This window comes from Botryllus schlosseri, chromosome 2, assembly GCF_051294905.1.
Source record: "Botryllus schlosseri isolate E-star chromosome 2, Bs_hap1, whole genome shotgun sequence".
NCBI lineage: Eukaryota > Metazoa > Chordata > Ascidiacea > Stolidobranchia > Styelidae > Botryllus > Botryllus schlosseri.
Genome location: NC_137237.1, coordinates 19820671 through 19846491, shown reverse-complemented (window position 1 = coordinate 19846491; position 25821 = coordinate 19820671). Strand labels below are relative to the sequence as shown.

The window sequence follows — 25821 nt, the reverse complement described above, 5'->3', positions numbered from 1 at the left end:
CGCAAAACAATCATATACAACCCTTTTCAAACTTCGACGGCGGAAAAGAATTGAACACGACGAAATTCATCCAAATAAAATACTTTTTCACTAACATCTAATATGAATCACCGTCACAATATATTCTACCACCGCTGAGCGTATGGCAACCACACGAATCTCGACACTTCAATTTGTGTGAATTCGTGACGGGCATGTTATGACTGAATATGATGCCGCTGAGGTTAAAGGCAACGCAACAGTTCATGTAATCCTGTAGAGTAGCAGAAAATTGAGTGAACTTCCTTAAGGTAATAAGATAAACATGCAGCTCTGATTACACGCGAAGTGAAATGGGGAAATCATTGAGAAAGGACATGGGGAAATTGATCTGAAGGATGTGTTTACAATAGGGCTGTTCAAAAAAAACTTTTCCTTCAGATTTCACTGGCTACTTGATAAAATTGATAGGTTGGTTTAAAAAAACGCTGCACACCAACTTTCGCTCTATTCCAACCAGTAGAAGCGAGATTCTTGCAGTAGAATATTTTGGATTTATCATTAAAAAAACAAAAAAATAAAATTTCAAAATTTTTCTGCCGACCCCATAAAATTGTTGGGCTGTCAGTAGAGATGATGCACACCGAATATGGCTCAATTCCAACGACTAGAAGCGAAGTTATTGCAGTAGAAAAATTTCTGATTCCATGATTTTATCATAAATAATCAAAGAGTTAGTCACCGTAAATACTATTTTATTCAAATCAAAATTTTTCTACTGCAATAACTTCGCTTCTAGTGGTTGGAATTGAGCCACATTTGGTGTGCATCATCTCTACTGACAGCCCAACAATTTTATGGGGTCGGCAGAAAAACTTTGAAATTTTATTTTTTTGTTTTTAAAGATAAATTCAAAACTTTCTACCCAACGAATCTCGCTTCTACTGGCTGGAATGGAGCAAAAGTTGGCGTGCAGCGTTTTTTTAGCCAACCTAACAATTCTATCAAGTAGCCAGTGAAATCTGAAGAAAAAGTCTTTTTTTTAGACAGCCCTAGTTTACAAATATGTGCACGAGAGTTGCGTATAGTTCTACCCTGAAGGACAGTCAACGACAGGAAACATCATTTTACGCAGTCAAATATTCACGTGACCCACGCATAAAACGATGGCGGCATTCATATTATTTTTAACGAGCTCAAACCGAAAATTATGCAGAATGCAAAGTTCAAAGGCGAATATCCGACTTCTACATAGTTGAGTTCGACAGATATAAAATGCATAAGGCGGAGTATGAAAGTCGGTCGTGCTACGAACAAAATAAATATGATCCGCCCGTACCAAGGGCTAAACATAACGCTCTCTACAGTCACAAAACTGGCGCCTGAGTTTGTTCAGAGTCTGAGGTAGTCGTGCACTGCAAGAGGATTGTCCGATCAAACGCTTGAATACAGAATAATAATACCTGAACACGTCCTGATAAAGTTATATGCGTCGGAAATATTTCAGAGTCAGAAGATGTAAAAGTAACATTTGCAAAACAGAGCTGGACATCGAAGATCATCTGACGAAAATACCTGTGCGTACCGCATAGTGACTGGATCGGCTTAAGAAAACGATGGTGTCGTGTCATAGCATGAAAAAACATTTAAGACGATAAAAATTTGCAACATCCGAGCGTGGTTATGTGGCATCACAATGTACAAAATCACAAATACCGATTGAGCAAGAACGCAGTTTGAGCCCCTGGGCTACGCCCGCAGGAGAAATATATTATAAGGATTGTTCTCACCTTGATTGGCAAACACTATTGGAATTATAAAGCGAGTAGGAAACCACCAAAGCTAATAGCTGAATCAATATTCTGGGCTGAAGCAAAATCTCGGCTTAAATTGCGAGCTTATGGTCATGTCCGTGGACATTTTCGTCGATGCGTCCCAAGGTTTCAGAACGGCAGACTCCCACGGCAGAGAACGCCCATTTCACGACTAGGGTTGGGCAGAACGATTCGAGCCGTGTAGGGAGAGTCATTGTTTTCGAATAACGAAATAATGTGCCACTTTCGAATTAGCACATACACACATTCATGGAAACGACATTTCTGTAAAGTATTAATGGATTGATCGATCAGTAGCATCATAGCCAAGAAGCAGGAAACTATTTTTCATGTCGTGAAGCTGGCATTATTTTTCTTCTGGCCAAAAGAGAGATACATATTTGAATGTTCGATGTCATAACCACGACATTCCTGAGCAGATAGCCAAAGGTTAACATCTGCACGCAGTGAGTTCGAGCAATAGTTCCTCGACAATTCTCGAGACGAGCGCGACACACCCGGCCGCACACGACAGCGCGCAGCGATAGGTATCGTAACCAAAGCAAACAAAAGTTGCAGCGCGGGGAATTCGAATAAAAGTGTCAAGCTCACAAACGACGCCGGCGACACAGCGCGTCGCACCAATCACTCGCAGCTCATCGGCTCCACGCTGTTCGTGGGTGTGCTGATCAGCACCTCGTGCGACTGCAGCGGCGTGCTGTGCATCTTCACCACTGCGAGAGAGTGCAGGGTTATCTTCACGCCCTTCACCGACTTTCCGAACTGATCCGCTTTCGGCTGCACGCCGACCACTATCTCGATATTGCTGGTTAAAGCTTGCAGAGGCCTGCCTTCCACGAGCTGTTCCTCGCAGAGCGAGTTTGCTAGAACCTCAAACGAGAACACGGAGCACTCTTGTTTTCGCCTCATAGCCTGTAAGCTGCCGGGCGACGGGCCTTGTACGGTGAAGTAGTAGGCGTGAGCCAGGCAGTCGCGTCTGATGTTGATCTGCATGCGTCTGGTGTCGCACGTTACGCGTATTCCCCTTTTCATGTTTTCTAGAATCTTGTGCAGGCCCGGTTCGTTGTGGGCATCCACCGGCGGCAGGTATACGTGGTTGATACTAGGTGGTGGTTGTTGATACGCGATGGTCTCGTCGTAAAGAATTCTGCATTCGGCGTCGTCTCTGATGTCGATTTCCTGCACGTTCATAGTCTTGCCATTGTATTCCACGGTGATCTGAAACTTACCTAGGCGCAAAAACATTTGATTTAGGTCACTGGTTATTAAGGCTGTTCAAAAATAACTTTTTTTCCCCGATTCAAGCCGGTCACCTCTTAAATCGTCAGGTTGCAGTAGAAAACCTTGCTCACCAAATTTCACTCAATTCCAACCAGTAAAGGCCTCCGCAGATCCAATTAAAAATTTTAATTTATTATGGAAAATTAAAAAAAAAATTTTCCAAATTTTTCTGCCAACCCCATGAAATTGTTGAGCTGTCTTCAAAGACGTTGCAAAACAAATTTGAGTCAATTCCGACCAGTAGAAGCGGAGTTATGTGAGTTTTTCGTTGATAAATCGCGGATTATCCACCGATCAAGGATAATCCGAGAAATATCATCGAAAAACTCACATAACCCCGCTTCTACTGGTCGGAATTGACTCAAATTTGTTTTGCAACGTCTTTGAAGACAGCTCAACAATTTCATGGGGTTGGCAGAAAAATTTGGAAATTTTTTTTTTAATTTTCCATAATAAATTAAAATTTTTAATTGGATCTGCGGAGGCCTTTACTGGTTGGAATCGAGTGAAATTTGGTGAGCAAGGTTTTCTACTGCAACCTGACGATTTGAGAGGTGACCGGCTTGAATCGGGAAAAAAAAGTTATTTTTGTACAGCCCTAGTGGTTATGCTTATGCTAATCTGCAAGCCTTCGGCGAACCTCCGATATTTTTTGAGTCACAGAAACAAAATTCTACAACATTGCACATCTGACAAATTACCAGTGCTATAGATTAGGCCTACTGATGAACAAAATGAAGTGTACATCAACAGCAACATGTTCGGCCACTTGGGAGTTGCACTTATGCCTACTGCAGTGGCTCGTAACCTTTAATAACCTGGGGATCCCTACTCCAATCTGCAAGGCTTTTGAGAAACCTAAGTATTCTCTGAGTTACAAACACCCACCACACTAACTACACATCTAATACATTACTATATATGGATTATATCAGGTGCACAAATCGAACTATGTACTGCTATCGATATTGATTGCTATATAACTTTGACAGTATGTGATTTATTATACATCCGTCTATTCGTCATTGCAACATACATTTCAAGCTCTTGCGCCTCACCGATTTTAGCTAACAAATGCAATGCTGAATAGTGTGTTGCGTAACCGTGGAAGCTCTGGTACCACAAGGAAGTTTCTACCGTTATGGAAATTGGAGTCGACATCATCGATGTTGAGATGTCACTATGGTACCGCAACGACGAGCTTACTCCAGGAGGATACGTAGGTTACGGGAAGCATTGCGACCAAAATAACTGCATATACCAACTTTAGGATATGACCTATCGAGAAACGTTAGTGCACACGAGTGAAGAATTTAGCGTCAGATTGATAGTAAGTTTCAACAGTTGATGATATTGAATTTCCCCCGCGGTTGCAGCCTTGACCAATTCCACACCTAAACTGTTGGAGTGTCATCCAACCAGAAAATTATCAGTATGGGCAAATCCAAGGACATGAATTACATTTAACTTTCTAATGCTAGCACAAAAATAAATATATGGATGGGCAATAAAACAACAGCCTATTATCAGATACGGCTTATCTGATAACAAATGACTACTGCTCTAAATTTTGTACGATACATGAATAAGAGACTACATGCAGTATAGAAATTCATAAACCAATTTCATTGAAGCTTTGTGCGAAACATTTCTTACAGTGAGGTAGATGATTCAGTTCAGTTTTATCAAGTACAAAACGATTATACTTTCAGCTATATCAGAAATGAGCATATTCATAATAATCTCACTACGCAATGTATATATGTGTGGGTCAGTGGGTGTACACTGTATAAACTGCTCTCTCAAGTATTTTAGACCAATCTCAGTTGAGAAGTAATCAATATGGATCTACGTAACAATACAATCCAGGAATATTTGGAACTCAGTTCCAGTTCTAGATATCCCTGTTACAATCATTATTAAATTACAGGTGTGTTCCAAACATTTTATCGTATTTGCTGGCGAAGGTGGAAGTTTGATTGATTGCCTTAACCAATAGGCTACTATTTCCTTTCTATTGACAGCATAGATATTCTTGTAGTATGGTGCGTTGGTAATGAAATGATACTGATAATCTAGTTCAGTGGACATCAGATATCTCTGGATAAGAAGTATCTGGTAACAAGAGAACACTTGTAATGATGATGAAGCAGTATTCAGTCCGTATGTTATGCTTAATATATTAATGAAATAAGAACAATGAGAAGAAGGAAACTGTGCATCTGGGAGAGTCTGAAATTGGGATATATACGTGTCCGGTAGTATCGTCCCTTCTCTGTTCATACCGATTGCTATTTGAAATTTTCAAGTTTTCCTGGTGAGACGAATTTAATGAATGTCCGATCTATCTACGCACTCAAAAGAATGTGAATTACTCATGGTGTAAAACTACTTCCAAATTAACAAGCCGCATCCACGACACCATTCAAAATATACGCATATGTTAAAATACCACAAAATAGTTAGGCCTCTACCATTAAACAAAATATCATTGTTGGCACGAACACTTAACATACCTGAAAAAGCATGACAAGTTCCGATGTATTCAAAGCAATGCTAGTTCCTCTTGAAAGCAAATCAGTCACATCGCACTACCAGTGGCAAAGCAAGTCATAGAACATGTGATGTGAGCACCCTGTGACTAGTTTCTATTTTAATCAGACAAAATACCTAGGCAATATTAGAATGATTTTGGCAAGCGTAGCAATAGCAAGAATTTATTCTCGATTTCACCAGTTTAAGATGACCCAGAGGCTATGTCTGCCAGCAAAAAATAAGTTTCAATAAAGGTTACAAAAGAATGCTATCCTGTCATCTTGTATTGTTGGCAAGATTCTATTTACGGGATACTGATCTTGGAAAGCCACTACACAGATGTAAATAAGCATTAAATTGCTTATGGGGTCTGCATATTGTATGACTGCTCCTTTGCTTTCATGGTGAGCATGCCACTTTTATTAGCAGACTTTAATAGCTTGAATGCTGTTGTAGGTTGCTGTTCGATTAATAGCACACAATAAGTCGTTTCCATCATTGCATTGAGTCGAAAATATTAACTTGTTTGGGGATGATGAAACGTACTCCAATGAACGAATTAAACGAACCAATGAATGAATTTTAGAGATATAGTCGGACTCATATCAAAATCATCGTGATTGCTCATTACGCATTTGAAACTTTAAAGTCATTCACAATATTATCATTATATCCATGTCAATTGAAGCAACGAAAAGTAATGGACATCTAAACACACTCTACATTCCACCCCACTTTCAATGTCAGAGACATTATCATGATCGCAGAATACACAGCTTCTCACAATATACATCTGTCACCCATTTTATATGCCTTATTTCCAAATTCCAACCTGTACGATTTGCATCAAAACCATTTACCTTGGTTTCCGATCATGACAAGTTTACATTCAGGTTTGGGAGTTCCCCAGATGTATTCATGCCAATAAGCTACAGTGAGTCAGAGAACTATATTCTCAAAGCTCATTCTAACCATTTTCCATGCTATGTTTGGATAAATGTAATGATGTCATAAATACAGCAGCAAAAACAAGAAAACACGGTGGCTACTAGTTGATCTACAAAATATATGACAACATTAGTTATGGCCAGTAGTAAACAATGTGGTCAATACCCTGGCATCTGGTAAGCTGTACCCATAAAAATAGTTATGAAAAAAGTCAGATACTGGTAGGGTGCTATTCAAGACATTCTTCCCAAAAAAAATCCATTTATAGCTGCCTGTGTGACAACCTTGGAAGACTCACGAAGTTGCGAAAACAGTAGTACAGTACGGTATAGCAATTCATACCATGTCGATTACATACCGAGATCATATGGAGCCAAGATATTTCTGGTTATCGATAACGCAATGTCGCTATCCATAGAAAACTGTCCTATGCTTGAATTGTGAATTTCCTGTTCACAGACCCCTGAAAAAAAAAACACAACCTGTCAGATGAACTTACATGTATAAGCTTGTTGCAAAATAACGGCACTGAAAAGCTACACTACATTTAGAAGATAGCTTGTAGAATGTAAAAGTATATGCAGTGAATATACAGAGGAATCTTAACTTTATGACAAGACTTAAGTCAACAGTCAAACTTAATACGATTGGCTTTCATTACGGCCTTTCTGTTGATTTGGAGCTGATGTCTAACTGTCTTCAGGTCTAGGATCGATTGTGGCTTGAAGTTGGATTCGATATTGTAATATTGGATTGGCTCTGAACTAAATACTGTCATTACTACGGTTTCTATTTTATGTTAACTTTTTTTGTAATATCCAATACGGTTTGCAATAGGCGGTATCTTGCAAAATTGCACTGTAGTGGTAATAATTATTTGAAATCGTAAAGGCATTTTTAGTTATATAATATTGAAAATTATCTAACAACTTCAACTGAATACAGGTACGTTTTTAAAATTAACATTGTTACAAACTTGCCAGAAATGGAATTGTTGTCTTTTTCGCAACGGAACACGGAACCATTGCGGTGGAACCAAAGTCGCTTCCAAATTTATAGAAAATCATGTTTTTGTAAAAGTTTCATATTTTTCGGCCATATCTTGGCCATGTTCATGTTTTTCACATTGTTTCAAAGTTAACCATGGCCAAGCTATCGCCGAAAGAAAATGTTCCATTTAGTTAATCAACTTAATCTTCCCAAAATGTGACTCCACAGGACCACAGCAACGTCAATGTCAATTGCCCTCAGTATCTTGTGCTTGATTTTCATGACAGAAAAAGATTAAAATGCAACCTCACATTTGGTATCAAAAAAAATAAATCCGAGGAAGGAACATCGAAAAATAACATAATCACCCTTTCGGCTCAAGCTAATATGCAAACAATTCACAACCCTACATCAATTTGGCACTCATAAGCTGTTGCTTAACAGCTATAAGCAATTCAATGAATATTCTTTGAAGTGTCTGTAGACTCAATGACGCCTTAGGGGTTTGTGGATCCCCGGTTGCCAACCAGTTCTGTAGAGGCAGTATGATGTATTTCCAAGATAGTTTAACACCAATGTCATGACCCCGGATATGAGTTTTTATTTTAAATTTACATCTGCCTCAGTAGATGTAATTAGATGTCTGTAGCAAGACCCACTTACCAGCATGAGAGATTGTATATTCACTTGCAATAGTTGTCTGGAAATGCAAGAAACCAATAGTTATCACTTGCATTCACTGTAGTTGCGGGAGCACAAACTCACATGTATTGGACGGTCTTGATTTTCATCACAGTAGGGCTGTGTCGCATTCAAATTGTTTTGGAATGCCCGTTCATATTGTCCAGGGAGCATTGGCACATTTTGAAGTTGCATGCCTGAATGGAAGTGTAATCCTTAAAAATGACACCAATATTCTATTCAGGTGACATAGCCGGCCTGATGTTTGAGATCCCCTAAAGCAGCGGTTCCCAAACTGGGGAGGGGGTGAAAGCATCTGAAGGGGGACATGAAGCGGCGGTCAATTGAAAAAAATTTTCACACTCGGCGCGATTTACCTCCAATTCCAAGTTATTGCTGTGTGTATAGTCCGAATTTCATATTTTAGAATTCTCTCATCAGCAGTCATAACCTACCATGCCATCAAACCATCCTTTGGGATTGCTAGCATTCTGGTTGCATTCTGTAATATCACGATAAGGGGGGAGCGAAATTTTTCAGTACCGGTATCGTAAAGGGCGGCGTGTCTAAAAAAGTTTGAAAACCAGTGCCCGAATGTAGACATTCCTTAGCTGACACCGTTCAACTGTGATATCACAAAATTGGAGCATAAAAATAACTACGGTATAGTGTTAAAATATCATACAACAGTTACTTACTACCATCATGCAAAAACATATTGCTGTTGGTATGAACACTGAACGGAATTTGGTGCCGGTGGTGTACACTGAAGAACACGTTCGACATTTGGTGGCGTGATTATTTACTTGCAGTATCCTATCATGTGATAAAGATGAGCTGGCTAATACTAGCGATTTGCTCTGTTACTCCGAGTTGCATTGTGGGCCAGATAAAATCGTCCAGAGGGCTGGATGCGGTTGCGCACCGTATAATTGATATGCACGGCTCTAACGAAGAATTTAGTGACGGAGTAGATTTGAAATTAAGACCTTACGAATATAAAAAAAAGTCCAGAAGTGACTGTCTCTCAAAAAATCTGCCAATGTCTAGCGTCACATAAACATATACTGAATGCTATCTTTCATAACTCATGCATGTCAATCATGTAAAAAGTCCTGAAAATCTAGGAATTCCCCTCTTATCGCCATTACTAATCATAAAGACTAATACATACCGAGTAGCATAATAAATGGCATTAAAAGTTGGTTTTAATCAGTTTTTATAATATGGAGCATCACAAGATTTCACCTTAAAATGATCAACCATGCATATTGCACATTCTATTACGATCACAAAGCCTGGATTGCATTCCATTATAAGATGTGCTCTATCGATTGCGTCGAATTTTCATGCACACTCATACCGTGAATTCAATATTACAGGAAACACAACTTGAAAGCTTACCGTTTGTTGCATCAGATTGGACCATTGCGATACCCTTTCCAAAATCAGTATATTGCTGAAAGCCTTGACTATCGGGTGATAATGTCATTGGGCTCGAAGAGTTGTCCTCTGAAATGTTTCGCTTCTCTCGCTTCTCTCCTTGAATTTGAGACAAGGTATGAAATGGGTCTGCAGATGAATTAATTTAGACCGACGTTTTCTACGTACTTGCTATCTCATCTTGTGTGAGAAACTTGTAGACTTTGTAACTCCCGGTTTGTAGATTTTCACCTTTGTCTCTCAAATTGCGAAAATGCTTTGAATGATTTAACGCGGACCGGAAATTTCTTTTTGCCTTTTGACTGTCTGTAGACTCTCCGCCATCTCTCCTCGCCCAGTCCTGTAATATAAGCATTGACAAACACAATGACAAACAACAGGGTACAGAACAAAAGTCTTTATCCGAATTGGCCACTGACGACGCTTTAGAGATTAAAACAATGATCTCAGTTCAGAAAGACACGTGGAGGAACTGCAACAATCTTATGAAAAGCAAAGTACTAACTAAAGTGACTGAATTTGCAAGGGGTTTACCACCACTGAATTACAGCTATAGCCAATCAAACTAGTCAATGTTGCTTAAAACTAGACTGAGAAGTGTCTCAACAGCCATAACACCTTCCATGCCACCAAACAATGCGATGGGATTGCAAAATGCAAACATTCTTGTTGCTCTTTCTAATATTTTTTGATATGACGCTAAGGGGGCACAAAATATTTCACTATCATCAAGGGGAACGTGACGAAAAAAGTTTGAGAACCACTGGTCTACACTATTATTTAGTCATGCTGAGCATTCGTGATTTCCCCCTATATCAACAACAAAACCCTTGAAAAATATTGAAGAGGTGTTCAGCAGATCCACAGGACTTATTTCAACTCCCCTAGTAATTGTTTGTAATGTTTGTTATTTCTAATCGTCATCCATAACAGCTCACGATTGTCATACTACACCGATTAACACTACCGGTATGGCAAAGGTATAGCAGCCTATCAAGTACATTGAAGTTGAGTTAAGAATATGGCAACTGAGACATCCTGCTATGACTGGAGCCAGGGTCGAAAGTTATTTGGAAAATCCCAAGTAGCATATAGCCTGCTGCACACTGGCTTTGCGACACGAATAAAAAAGGTAATTCCCCGATCATGTCGCGCTCTCGATCGCGGCAGTTGCCGAAGAACTTCGTGCCATAGCTGAATAGCTTGATATGTATGTGTGATGAATGATGATATATTGCAAGCCTTATGAAGAGATATTAGGCCTCTGCCCTACAACGATACCCTTATATTGAGTATATCATTGAGAAAAATATGCACCGCGGTAGTGCATGATATTTGCAAACCTTGCTTTGCATATAATACAATAAATAGGGCACACTCTCGTTCTGTTGGTATATACCAATGTTAAATGCTACGTGATATGAATTAGGAAGTTTCATATCAATTCAGGATAAAATGATTGCAAGTGAAATTTAGGCCTTTTTATACCCATAACAGTATCTTGCTGATTAGTTGGCGTGCGAGTGATATTATCGGTTTTCTGAATGCTGAATTATATGTATATTTCAATGTTGCCGTGATATCGTGTATGTATTGTTTTGAGGTATCAAGTGATATTTGTTGCTTTACGAACGCCTAATGATGTTGATCTGTATTTCAGTAGTCCGCACGAACAGAATGATGTTACTTCGAGTCATTTCAAGATCAGCCGAATACTATGTTATGATGGTATTTCGTTTTATTAGTTACTTTACCCCTGTATATAAAATCATTTCCTGTCTCCAGTCCCTATGATTAGTTATGACCCTAGGTGTAACATTTTGAACAATATATTCGTTTTTTTTACACCAAGTTCTTTTGGTACGAAGGGGGAACTTTTAACGAAATATATTGTTAACGCCATTTTAAGATTTGAGCAATAGGGAGTGTTGTGGAACTTACTTAATTCCCTGAAGTGAAAACCCGATAAGACCTTTGTGATTCGCGTGAATAAAGATATGAGAAATATATCGTAGGATGTTTTGTGCATATATTCTCTCGTGGCTATAATTTATATACGCATGTAATACCACGTAGACATTCATTTCATTCATGATTATTCGCTGATTCAAAAGTCCGTGGCATTGCCGTGCGTGATTCAATAAAGTTACAAGTCGTGGAGACAGAAACAAAACATATTCGTCAGTGTGATCCATCGAATACGTGTGCCATAGACAGGCTTCGTGGTACGTCAGCCAACAAGGCCATACGGCGTGGTTACGCCGGTCCGTCAAAAGAAGAACACGCAGCGAATTGTAAACGCAATCTTCTGGAGTCAATTATACAACTACAAACATTCGCTCTGCGTTATATGGATTCTGCGTTCAGTTGCGTTCTGCTGCACACTGGGACACCGAGTTGTAACGTATCTGTTCTGTACCATCTTAATAATTTCGTACCAGTATAGGTTATTGGTTATTACCATTGAAGAACACACCAAGATACTTCCTACATATATGTTTACTTATGTGTACTGACAGCATTTTGCTGATGCTCCGAATTTCGGTAAGAAATACCATAATGCCAGTAAGATATTCTCAAATTCGAAAACTCGGTTTATTATTTCAACTTTTTCTTATGAGTTTTATGGTAGCTTAACAAAAAATGGTGGGATTTTCTGCTTGATATGATAAATATGACAAAAGTCAAAATACTTGCCATGCCAGCTGTTCATATTTTGACACGCTGCATACAAAAGATTGCCGACCCCTGGTTAAGTTTATATTTTAAATTTGTGCCTCTCTGATCTCAGTATGAGACCATGCATACCCACTGCTATCTCTGACGAAATATATTTGAAAGAGGCACAATCGTATTAAATGCGTAAAGATGTCAGGACAAGGACTTTATGCGGGGATTGCTACATTTAATTGCTACGCTGAGTTAAGTATACCGTAAGTCTACCACCGGTATCAATAATTTCACAGGCTACCAAGTAACCCAACATACATTTCCCTACCGCGTCCCTTGGCGATGCTGGGGGATTGCTATCAAGTGCGATTGATTGCTGATCTCACAAAATTAGGCATTGCGACATACTGAAAAATTAGCTATACCGTACAATGAACGTCTGAGATCAATTAAAATAGTCAGGATCAGGAATGATATCTACCGTGATTGTCGGCAGTAAGCGAATGAAAGTGTTGTACTGAAATAATGACTCTTAAGATTGCTACGAAATGATAGTTAAATAGTGGTTGATTACTATATTTCCAATAAACAACCTAATCTTGATGCAAGATAAAAAATAATATACCGTCTTGCTTGTATTATATATAGCTAGGGTAACATAAGCTACATATGGCCCAAACGCCAGATCTGGAAGAATTTAGCGGAGCAGCGGCTAGTCTTCATTCTAGGACTAGGACAAAGTAACGCTATCTGTGTTTACTGTTTCACAAAGGATTGAGTCTTGGTGACATTATTCAATAGAAGGTCGGCAGATTGGAGAAGCTGCCCACAACTGCTATACACAGGCCTAAACCTATACATGCACACATGATACACAAACGCTAATAGTTTTTGGGAAACAACTGAATATATATATATATATAATATGTATGAAGAAACTGGTATACATACATGAAAAAGTTTGTAATAATCCCTCCAATGTGGATCATTTTCAGTAACCCACGGCAGTTGGAAGATCAGATTATCTTCATCAATCCATTTCAGGCCTTTGTACCTTTCCTCCCTTACATTCTCATTAATTCTTTCGTAAAGCCATGACTTGAGTGTAACTTTATACATATCATCGCGGCTTGCCATGATTTGCAATTCTGACTATAATTTCTAAGAAAATAAGGAATAAGAAAATGATAATAATTATGAACTTTTACAAGGTACAGTGACTATCGAATAATCATTTTACTCGGATCATCTTGTAAATTATCCTCACTTGAAAGCAATTTGGATAGAATATGGTTCATTGTAATTCAACCTTAACTTTGGGTTATTATAGATGCACCACACATACTTTGCCTTCACAAACAAACGTGGATTATCAAGAAGTTGGCGAATTCTCGATCATATATAAGTGTATGAAAAGACTCTTGGAGGTACAGAACTTTAATATAGAATTGACTAAAATAGATTCAATATAAAGGGTTGATATGCAAAGTTATAAATAATACTTTTTTATTAACTTTATTTTCAATTTCCAAGGACCAGACTGTCTGGTTGAATTGAGGGAATAACGAGATCAGTTTTCAGGCTGAATAACAGTAGGCTGAAATATTTAGCGCTAATTTTATACATATGAAACTTGTTACACCATGCATGCACGCAATCATGCTTGTTTGAGAACTCATAATCGTAACGTAACATACTTTACAAAAATGACAGTAAGCCCAACTTGCCAACTGACAATGTTCTCCGGAATTACGTAGTCGATCGATAAAAGAACAATTGTAACTTCCTTTTCAAAGTTTCGCATCTCGGCGGTATAATGGAGAAAACGGGAACTATATAGGTAGGGTACTCACTCGGACACTCACTCTCGACCTTACCCAACCACCAACGACGACATGATTCTCCCAAAGCCGGGTTTTCCCCCTTACAATAAACGAGGTTACATTTCGCATCTGCTCAGTTCGTTCGTTACGAGGAAGTGGCGCATATCAACGAACAGCATTGTGTCAACGGATTATGCCATCGATGTCATCCTGATTCCATAGAAATGGATTGTAGAGGTAGTAAGAGGAAAAAAATCAATGATTATATTTCATTCCATAGTCATATTCAAATATTCAGTTGCTAGAAAATTAAACTGAAATAATCAATGCCTCGATTTTGATGACTGATATAACATAACAAATGAACCATAACAAGTCATTCCTTGCTGCACATTTTACAAATCCTCTATAGCAGTGGTTCTCAAACTGGGGGAGCACCCCCTTGGGGGCGTGTAAGCATCTGAAGGGGGCGCGAAGCTGCGGTCAACTTAAAATTATTTTCGCGCTGCGTAGTTATTGCTCTGTGTATAGTCCTAATTTCATATTTGAGAACTCTCTCATCAAGTCATAACCTCTTCCATGCCATCAAACTACCTGTTGAGATTACTAGCATTCTGGTTGCATATTGTGATATGACGATAATGGGGGCACGAAATTTTTCACTATCATTAATGGAGTCGTGTCTAACAAAGTTTCAGAACCACCGAGAGAGATATTGTAATGGTGATGCGCCCGGCTTCTTGAGCAGTAGGTCGTGGGTTCGATCCTCGGCCGGGTCATATCAAAGACTTGAAAATTGGTATCCGCAGCTATCCTGCTACGCACTCAGCAATCACGGATAGCGTGGAGGAAAAGAAAAAAAAAAAAAAAAACGGGGTCGCAGACTAGATGACCTCACGGCCGTATCGCAACTCCGTCGCCAAAGCATCTTTGATGGTGCAGGCGAAAAAGAATATATCTCCTCTTTCTCTCACTGCTCTACAGGAGTTTTATAATTTAGTTCTCCATCATATTATGAGTATGAGTTATGCAGTAGGCCTATTTCTAAATATGAGCCCTCTTTGGGAGGTTTATTCAAAAATAGCGACGCCATAATGACGAATAGCTATTATGGAATAGTATCGAGATTGTGAATCTATATTTGATATCAAAATGCAAAAAACTGCCGTAATGCTGATGAATTTTCACTTTGATCGATATACACATAAGTATTCCAATCGTAGGAAAAGCCTTGATCGGCCCTATTACATGGTAAAAGTGGATAATGTTTTGGGACTTGCTATAATCCCACTTCCAACAGTTTTTGAAGCAAAACATTTCATTTTTTAGAATTTGGTATATACAAAAGTGGATGAGACTGATTTTGCTTGATTTACACAAGTAAAACTGTTTCGATAATAGGGTTACCACACGTCCTCCTTTTTCGGGAAATCGAAAATTTTCTCCGAGGACTCCTAAATGTCCTCCTTTTTGGAAATTCGTCCTCCTGTATAGCTTTGACAACCAGGTTCTAAAGTGGAAATAAATGATTCGAAATCTGCAATGTGGACGTTCTAACGCAGTTTTTCTCAAACTATTTTAAACACATAGAAGATATGCGGAAACTAGAAATCGCCAAGTTTATGTATCAGTTTCACTGCGGTCGTTGCCCCGAATATTTCAATGACTTCTTTACCTCGGAATCAAAAGCGCACAAGTACAACACACGCGCGTCCACGTCGTCCAAATATCATATGATCGACCGAAAAGATCATCGCTCTATCAAATATGCCGGACCTGATGTGTGGAACAGTATCCCGCCGGCCATCCGACAGTCGACGAGCATGTCCACATTCAAGTCGAAATACAAGCAATTACTACTAAATAAATACAGTCCATCCTCAAGATTACCGGACCACGACTGACCTATCGATCTCGCTTCCCATAACATGCCGCCCTATTTCTTGTCGCTTTCTTTTTCTATACTATCTTCTTTACTTTCATTCAGTGTGCATGCCTCCTCTTTACATCGCCTAGGCCAAGGTGGGTGTCAGATTCCATAGACAACCTAGTCGCTTCGACATCTTCCTTTCTTTCATTGTATCGCATTTTTGTGGTGTATTGAACTGATAAAATTGCTAATAAACCAATGATGATGATGATACACGTCCCTCCCTTTATGATAGTGAAAAATTTCGCGCCCCACCCTTATCTAGGGTTAGCATATTTTGAAATCGGCAAAGGAGGCAGCACAAGAATTATTTTACAAATTTTAGAATAAGCAGTGTTTCAGTCCGGTAATCTGACTTTTATGAGTTGCAAAAAGTGTCCTTCTTTCCGGATCCCAAAATATGGTAACCCGCTTGCACGATAACAAATTTGAAAATTGTATCTGTCGAATTCTTCCAGCGAGATAGTGTAATGGTTATGCGTCCGGCTTCTCGAGCGGCAGGTCGTGGGTTCGATCCCCGGCCGGGTCATACCAAAGACTTGAAAATGGGTGTCCGCAGCTACCCTGCTAGGCGCTCAGCAATCACGGATAGCATGGAGGAGAAAAAAAACGGGGGCGTAGACTAGATGACCTCATGGGGCCGTATCGCAACTCCGTCGTCAAAGCATCTCGTTGGTGCAGGCGAACAAGAATATCATATCTCTCTCTCTCTCGAATTCTTCCAAGGCAAGTTCGAACTTAACAGACCTATTGAATCAGTTAAGAGCATCTTGACGGTTGCATATAATTCCAATGATATTTTCTGTGAACAAGTTAACGAACGAGTTAAAAATGATCATTCCTTATTGACAAAAGACAAAAGTTCATGGAACCGCACAGTATTCATGGGCTAGAATCTGAAAAATAAATTTGTGTCTGTTCTTGCAACCTTTGCCTACAACTACCAAGTATCCTTTCTTACGCAATTATTGACCGTGGTGCAAAATACCAACAGGTGATAAGCGCCAATTTTTTCTTTTAATAAGCAACAACAACAACAACAACAACTAAGTATATCCTAAATCAGTGGTTTTCAACCGGGGGTCCGCGAAGCAATTCCAGGGGGTCCGCGAGACCTCTAAATTTTCAAAATGATTGATAACCTACTTTTTAATTTTTTTAATTTGAGAAAGCCTGAGGCAGTTTCGCACCACAACTGCTACAACCCCATGACTCACATCATCATAATAATCGTCTGACATGAAATATCTACTGTGCAAATTCATTTTAATTGTCAAATTGTCAATAACCTACAGATACAAACGTATTGCTGTTTAAAGACATTTTGTTGGGGTTTGTGGAAAAAATAACAATATGAAGACAGTAAAGTCAATCAGGGTGACTTCGTAATGCTTGCGAAACCTTTTCTATTTGACGTTGTCAGCCTCATCAAATTAGTGAACAGTCTTTCGAAATAAAAATATTCGAATTTTTTTCCCTCATTTGTCCTAATGAAGGGATTGAAACATCGCCACGAAATCCATTTTATCCTGTGATATACATAACCACTATTCTAGAATAACTTCAAGATGAGATGCTAGATAAAATGACTAGGCTGGACGTGATATGTTCCTTAAAAATATGTTTCTTCATTTTGGTGCTATAAATGTTGTGATCACACCAAAAGTACCGTCGGAAGCGTTGCGCGTTAATATTGCATTAGCCTCCATCTATCTCTGTGGAAATGGATTTTTGGCACTCATCGTTCATGTCAAATCGAAGACGCAGATTTTCAAGACACGACCACGTACTTCAAGAAATACAGTTGCAAAATTAGCTTTGAAATGATAATAAAAGTCCCCCTAATTTCTACATAAATTGTATGATGTTATTTTCAAGTAAAGTCATTTTGTTGCTGTTATCACAAGCCTACAGTTCATATTTGCACAAGGCAGATGACGGTTGCACCAATGCACCATAATTGAGCTAAATTTGAACTAAAACTTGAGGGGGTCCGCGAGGGTCAGTGACGGTCAAAAGGGGTCCACGAAGCCAAAAAGGTTGAGAACCACTGTCCTAAATGTAAAACATCATCAAACTCACACGTAACAATAATATTACTTTCGTTGTACACCCCTTTTTGGGTGCTGAAAATACGGTAGCCTAAAATTACATTTTTCGCCGGTATCGACCAATTGGTGAAAGAAGTCTCTGAAATACGAAGAGGTACGAGATTCGAATAGATGTAGGCTGTTTGCTATTTATTAGTCGAATTTAATAAAAAACAATCCAACGCAAATGATTTTATGAATCCATTCCTGCGCTAAACGCTTCACTCGCATATCTTTCATGGCTTTTAGAACCCCCGACTTTATTGTTGCTCTTTTGTGGTTGCAGTGGGTGTGTACGTTCCAAAAGTTCTTGCATGAATATTTTCCCAAAGCACGCGCCAAGAGAAAACAGGGCGGTGAACGCAATCATGATTGTAGTCATGTTATACTCGTAGTCCGCTTGTTGAAAGAGGTAAGAGCCGAATATCAGGAGAGCGTAAACTGTAACGGACAGACAAATTAGGAGAGCCTGTTTTGCGGGAGATGGATCTTCGTGGATCTCCGACTCCTCCTGTTCCCCGCTTCGCATTTCACGGCACTTCATTTTGATATATGAAACAATACGAATAAACATATACAGCAGAAACCACGATAAAATAGCTTGCAGGTATTCTTGAGCCGGAATAAAAAACATATCGATCATTCTCGTGAATCCGTTGCTTGAGCCGTTCCTTCCTTGGACTATTGTTCCACACAATGCCGTCACAGTCGTGACGTGTATTAATGCCGGTATCGCGCGACACCAGGCAGGTACTTTTCTCCAGAAGGGAAGACTGAAAATCTGCGACAAGTTTGTGTTACTGTGAATGGATGTGGACATTGCGATTTCATGTATATAGTCAACCAAACCTGTGTGAATGCAAACACAAATCCGAACCCAAAAGCAAATATGGGCCAAAGATCACTCTTTGCGGATATTCCCGGATTTCCGGTCTGTACAGCAACCGTGGTTGCATGTATCAATACCCAACATTCGTTTAAAAGTCTCCAATATCTATATGAAAACGGACACTGATGTTATTGGTAAATGTTCAATTCATAAAGGACTAAACTCATATACCTGTTCAGATGGATCTTCGTGAAAGCGAGACTCCCTTGTAGAAGCACTATTGCCGTGTGGAAGAATCCTAGTGTATGCCCCCATGTGTTTTCCATCGGATGATACCAGAAAGTGTAAATGCAAGCCCATGAGAATGCGTAACCGTGGTATCTGTGATATAAAGTGGTGTAGTCAGTAATCAGTCTTTCTATAGCTGCATATATAGTATCGCCATACTTTCTGATCAACCTCAGTGGACCTTGATCAAGACGAATCTTGTTCGCTATTGCTCCTGTTGACTCCTCATTGGGCCACATAAAGGCAAACCCTCTGTGTCTGTACTCGATAAGCAGAATGAAGCATACCATCATGATCACAGATGCCTTATTCGAAGAGTGAAAAGAAGAATATTAGAAATAGTGTAGGTATGTTGTTCTGCAAGTCTCGCGACAGGTTCGCGATGACAGATCTGAAGTCATCTCTAACAATGTGAATTCTCCCGGTTCACTTATATAGACAATATTTTTAATATTTAGGAAAATGTATCCGACGTCCAAGATGCAATGTCAGCACGACGCCCAAATGCATGTTTCATATACCAGTGAACGAAATGGTGGTCAATAGGGATGGTGTGAACGTGAGGTTCACGTTCGCGTTCTGTGTGTGAACCTCCGTAATTTAGAGGTTCACGTTCACAAACGAACCTTGGTAGGTTCTGCACTGTGAACCTTTTCATATATTACAATTTTCCACTTCATTATAACATGTTTGTATAAAATCTATTGCATTTCAAATGTGGGGCACTCTATGCATGGCGCTGGCAGCGTAAAAAAATCAACACTAAACGAGCATGGAGCATGACGAGCATGGAGTTCAAGCAATCAATGAAATTGATATCGTTGTCTGATATAAAAAATCTAGTAGGCGTACGAGGTCAATCTTGACTTCATATGTATATTGTATCATAGAAACTAAACCCGTACGATTGGGGTGTTGGCTACAGCTGTATAACTATAGTTAATGGGGTAATATCGGTACCAAGTATATAGAAATCCGTTTTACACTCTGCTCAGTATCATCGTAGCAATACTCAGACGCCGAATACATTGTTTGGTCTGGCCCAGACCGTTGAGGCGTACGCTTAATATTCCTTGCAAGTCGTCGTCGAAATTGTTGGCAAAGCGACGGAAAATATTGATGTCATGGGATCATCATATTATTTGATTGCCGCAGTTGATACATTTGGCGAGATTCAAAACGTCAATAAATACTTCAGTATTGTGGCATTATGTGGCCCGAGTCGTCGCTAGGCATCGTGCACAATCTATACATTAACACTAGAACGATCAAGTGGCTTTTTTGACGCATTTTCATTTTTGAAGAGCTGGCATTCAGTCAAATCTTACGCTGTTCTGCTGAAACTTCTTGACTTTTATTTATTTTATGTAGGCCACCTTACCTATGATTTTCATCACTCATCTAGTACAAATAAAAAAGTTATACACAGAACTACCTAGAACTACCGAGTGGCTTTTTTGACGCATTACACTTTTTTTCTACCTTCAGGCATCGCAGTTTCATATTCTTGAAAGTGGTAATGTATCTGATAAACGCAGAAAAGCCGTTTGTAACAACAGAACTTTGTTAATATCGACTTGGTCTAACTGTGTTAGCCCCAACATCCCTTGTAATAGAAGGCCCTGGATCTTCCTCGTTCCAAGTCACCAAAGCTCTGTAATATTATATTTCTGGAGCTCAGCGTGTTACAGGACATGAAATTTGAAATGTACCATTAGACCAAGCCGACATCTGTATTGTCCATACTAATATACTAGGGTTGTACAAGGGCAAAGGGTCTTTGCTCCGGTCTACGAGATGGATATTCGGGGGTAGAGTGAGCTGAATCTAGTGAATTGAATGCATATGAGGGCTGAGGGCATGGGTGCATTATGTTCAGTCAGGCCCTCTCGAAGAACAGATTTATGGAAGCCATGATCTTTCCATTGCCATAAGGATTAAAAAGAGGTGTGGATTCGATAAAGATAATATTGTTTTCGTTCATTACATGGTCGAAATGCCAGCAAACAATTGTGGTAAAATGTCAGATGGTGGACGCTGCTGCTACCAAGTATCTGTACAAGGGCGTCTCATATATAGGCAAGGATAGGACAGGACACCTCTTCCATAATCTATACATTTGCCAATCATAGTAATGTGAAGAGTCTGATGTAATCCATCTCGAAACAATGTTACGTGAATGTGGCTATATACGCTTCGAGAAACAAACGAAGTCCCAGTTGACACTATTGTCAAAAGTTGCTTGAAGCTACCCAGGACCAGAAGGAACACAGACAGCTTCAAGTAGCCACACTTTTAAAAGCTATCATCTTGTTGATAAGCGTAACTGCGAGATGCCAGTGTAGAGATCAAATTTGTACACATATATATTGAGTTCACTGCAACCTGAGGTAACTGTTTCCTTCAGAAACAACACAAACAAGAAACCAGTGACGGTTAAATGTTATAACGAAACAAAACCAGGGGGATATTATTGGTCAGGTTGCAAGGCAGTATTCTATGAGGGTACCAACAAGTCAACGATGGTCCGTGCATGTTTTCTTAGAATGTGAATGATCGTCTACTTGCCAAAATGCCGATACTCTAAAAATATGCAAATCGTGGATTCGTTGCAAAATTGAATTATGCAAATCTTATCTGATAAGCTTTATGATATGTCAGCAATAACCAACAATGATGATGTGGCTAAAGCGGATCTGGAACCTACTCTAAATTTTTAAAGAACTTGCTCAAATACCAAATGCGCACCAGAGCACCACTTGTATGTTACACCAAAAAATGGCGATTTGTTTTATAAGTGTTGACCTAAGGTGTATGTAAAATATTACAAGTAGATGTGAGCGCAATAAACAACGGTTTCTGATGCCGTTTGTTGAGATTTGGGCTGATTCTTAGCTCCGGTAAATGCATTTAATCGAAGAAGATTCAACATGCGTCAAAAAAGCCACATGGTAGTTCTAGGTAGTTCGAAGTTCCGGTAGTTCTAGTGTTAATATAGGCTATCACTTCACTGAAATGTAGGGTTGGAATTTGCAATATGACGTCACGTGACGTCATGAGGTTCACGTTCGCGTTCACACAGAACCTTTCAAAAAGGTTCACGTTCACACGAACCTGAACCTTTCAGAGGTTCACACCATCCCTAGTGGTCAACTTCAGATCGCTCCATTGGTTCGAAAAAGAGAGGCCTCCTTTAGATACATTCTCTAATTAAATTCACAGATAAACTATATTAGGTAGCCTACATGAGTTAACCTGCGAGCTTGAGATTGTTACATCTTGCGCCAGGCCATCGTACGTAGTGTGGGTTTGCACCAGATGCAAAATGTGAAACAATCCATTTACAGCCAGCATGCCCCAGTTGAACCATCTAAGTTTTCCACTGTAAGGAATAGAGATTACAATACTACTATTGGTTTATACAGCACACCTTTAAAATGTTAGGCAATTGTCTCCATACTTTCTGATTTCCCCGGACATGCCCGCCATTTTCGTTTTAGATTCTGTTTCCGGTAATTATTATACGGTATGCAAAAAAGTCATGGATTTTAAAAATGATATCAGTCACAGTCACAATCATGTAAATCCAATATAACTGCGTTCTTTGAACATGTGTGAAACTCATCGGTGACGCCCTACAATTATTCTAAAATAAACTCTGATCGCGCAAAGGTTAGCTAGCAAATGATTTTGAGTGACGTGAATATTGTGATTTCCTTTGTAGTGAGGGCCTATCTGGAAAGTTCCGAAAGATAGAATTCAAGAGGGTTCCGCTAGTAGTGTTGATAAATTTTCAAAGGGCGTCGTTAGCAAAAATAGGGAAACGCTACTGTATATTGGACATTGGAGATACAAAAACACACACACAGTGTTAGGTATCCGATGAGAATAAACGATATGAACTAGTCCGATCAAACCCCACATTAAATGATGAAATTGTAATAAATGCCAGGAACCAGAGCCAGAACTAACTGCGCCAAGTAAATACAACTATAGTTAGTTAGTTCTTAATCTTAACAGTTCCGGTCGCATTGATTCCTACGCTTAGAAGAACGAACGTAACAAAGACACTTTTGGCACATAGATTTCAAGACTGTACGAAACCAACCTGTAAGGATCCACAATTCCTTGCGACGCCTGTCTCGCCACCGTGAGCTGCGCTCGATAGATTAATCCCCAGATGAATATCTGATGGAGAGAGTACATCAGCCAAACAACAGCCCGAGTAACGGCTGTCGCTTCTGACGGTGGCAGTTTCCAATAATACCAAGTACCGGTGCATCCTTCTCGTCTGCGTCCTGTGCAACGGTATAAGCGTGTATTTTAATCAATGTTCACAGTTAGTGCGTACTAAACAGTGTGTGGTGTGACTACCAGAGATTTCTGCGTCGTCACATTCGTACGGTTCCGACATTAAGCGGTTTTGACTGTTGGCAGAATCATTGTGTGTGTAACCGGAGCTCGCTTCCCATCCAGCAAGATCTCCTGTAGAAAGGCAATTCCGTAACGCGATAGTAATTACTAATTAGGCATTCTGCGAGCATTAAAACCGATCTACTATCACAACCACCTGTAAATCTATGACCGGTGACCGCTCACATCAATCGTTATATACCGGTAGGCCTACGGCGTCAGATATGGCTCACCCCATAACCATGACATTCCTAATAGGATCAGGACCAAGCACAGTCCTGAAAGTAGCGCCGCCACATCCTGTTGCATCTTCATGATTTGTGCTAGAAGTAGGCCTACTGTAATGTCTAAAGTCTATTCAAAATTAACAATGATTTAATAACAGAGCAGAAGCATGTTGGCAATAAAGCATATTTACAATAAACCACCTATTCTTTGCACCACCCGGAAGTACATTGACTAACCAAAATGATTGTGTTGTCATACACAGTATTACTAAATGTCATTGAGTCAATGACTATTCAGAGTACAGTAATCAAAGAAGAAGTCATGACATTGCCTATATAAGGCTCTCAATCATTTTAATGTAGATAGGCCTATCTGATATCAGTGTTGCAACTCCTAGTGTTTTATACTGGATCTAGTGTATTTTGAATTGACCTAGTGTTCAAGTGTAATTTTTTTTTCGAGATTCCGCAAATCTTGTGTTTATTCATAAAAAAAAATACTTGTGAATGAGGAAGGATTTTGACGTGCTTCAAATAATTTATACTTGAAGACTGAAGAGATAGCAATTAGTATTTGTCTACAGACTCTTTAATATCCTGAGATTAATCTAGGACTGGCAGTCTGTAAACCTGGTCGTAGTACGGGTGAAGTTCATATGACAAAGACGAAAATAGACCAGGCCAGCCGTCTTGCTTGCAATAGATTTTATCCTATCCTGAGACCGCGGGTTTCAAGTTCCAGAAGTCGAAACTCTATTACTCACTCGAAGCAAATAAGATAGGCTACCTTGGCCCAATTGACTGGATCCAATATTGAAAAGTTTGTGTATGTATAGCCCGGCGATATGCACTCAGATCAGTTATATATCCTTGGTCAAAAGTATTGCCAGAATGTAAAATTTTAGGGTCACATTATTTGAAAAATGACGTGGCGCCGTAAAGACGATGTCTGAATATGCAAGGGGCATTCTTGCCTGCAGCTACAGTGATCAGGCTACTGCGTGTTAAATTCATTACAGTGTTCCTACTTCCTGGTAGGGATGGTGTGAACGTGAGGTTCACGTTCGCGTTAAGTGTGTGAATCTCGGAAATTTAGAGGTTCACGTTCAGAAACGAACCTTCGTAGGTTCTGCACTGTGAACCTTCTTCATACATTACAATTTTCGCGTCATTGTAGCATCTTTGGTTGAAATTCTTTGCATTTCAACTTCGGACCACTCTATGCATGGTGCTGGCAGCATAAAAAATATGAACAATAAACGAGCATACACCTTGCCGATCTCAAAAATTTTACATGCGTTATTACAAAAATGTTCTCGAAATATTTAGCTTTCCGTTTGTAAATATTTAGTGACTCCCTCCTGTGAGCTTGACCCGCAATCACACAACATCAATAACGAAATACACTATATGTAGGTAGTCAGCGAATGATGCTTATTCAACTAATCAATGATATTGATATGAAACATACATCGTTGTCTGGTGTAAAAGAATCCGCAGGCGTACGTATCCATCTTGATTTCATATGTCTATTGCAGGGATATATATATCCCTGGTCTATTGCAGCATAAAAACCAAATCCGTGCGATTGAGGTGTTGTCTGCTGTACAACTTGTCAATGGGGTAATATCGGTAGCAAGTACAGAAACCAGTTTTCAGAGGTGATCAGTAACGAAGTACTTCTACTTTTTGGAAGTACTCAACTAGTTTTCCTCTACTACTGGTACTTACTCAAGTAGATCTGATTTTCTCTACTTCTACTTCTACTTCGTAATATTTTGTGATCTACTTACTTACTTTTCGCTATTTTCAGTTTGTCAAGTAGAAGTAGTTTAATCCCCCACTACGGAAGATAGCCT

The 25821-nt window shown here is 39.4% G+C and overlaps 2 protein-coding genes across 2 annotated transcripts; both read right to left on the bottom strand.

The window, feature by feature from the left end:
- Positions 1 to 65: 65 nt before the first annotated feature.
- LOC145434061 (uncharacterized) lies at positions 66 to 13553 on the bottom strand. The gene is made up of 7 exons (XM_080311344.1): positions 13314 to 13553; positions 9861 to 10032; positions 9654 to 9791; positions 8334 to 8446; positions 8232 to 8268; positions 6937 to 7041; positions 66 to 3043 (listed from the first exon to the last, which is right to left on the bottom strand). Exons 1-7 carry the CDS (start codon positions 13497 to 13499, stop codon positions 2439 to 2441), a joined length of 1356 nt encoding a protein of 451 aa, XP_080167470.1. The 5' UTR covers positions 13500 to 13553; the 3' UTR covers positions 66 to 2438.
- Positions 13554 to 17109: 3556 nt separating this feature from the next.
- Positions 17110 to 24122, bottom strand: LOC145434057 (uncharacterized). Its single transcript, XM_080311341.1, has 9 exons — positions 23969 to 24122; positions 23697 to 23807; positions 23431 to 23620; positions 22578 to 22704; positions 19482 to 19627; positions 19266 to 19415; positions 19055 to 19199; positions 18063 to 18986; positions 17110 to 17956 (listed from the first exon to the last, which is right to left on the bottom strand). Exons 1-8 carry the CDS (start codon positions 24048 to 24050, stop codon positions 18399 to 18401), a joined length of 1539 nt encoding a protein of 512 aa, XP_080167467.1. The 5' UTR covers positions 24051 to 24122; the 3' UTR covers positions 17110 to 17956; positions 18063 to 18398.
- Positions 24123 to 25821: the final 1699 nt, after the last annotated feature.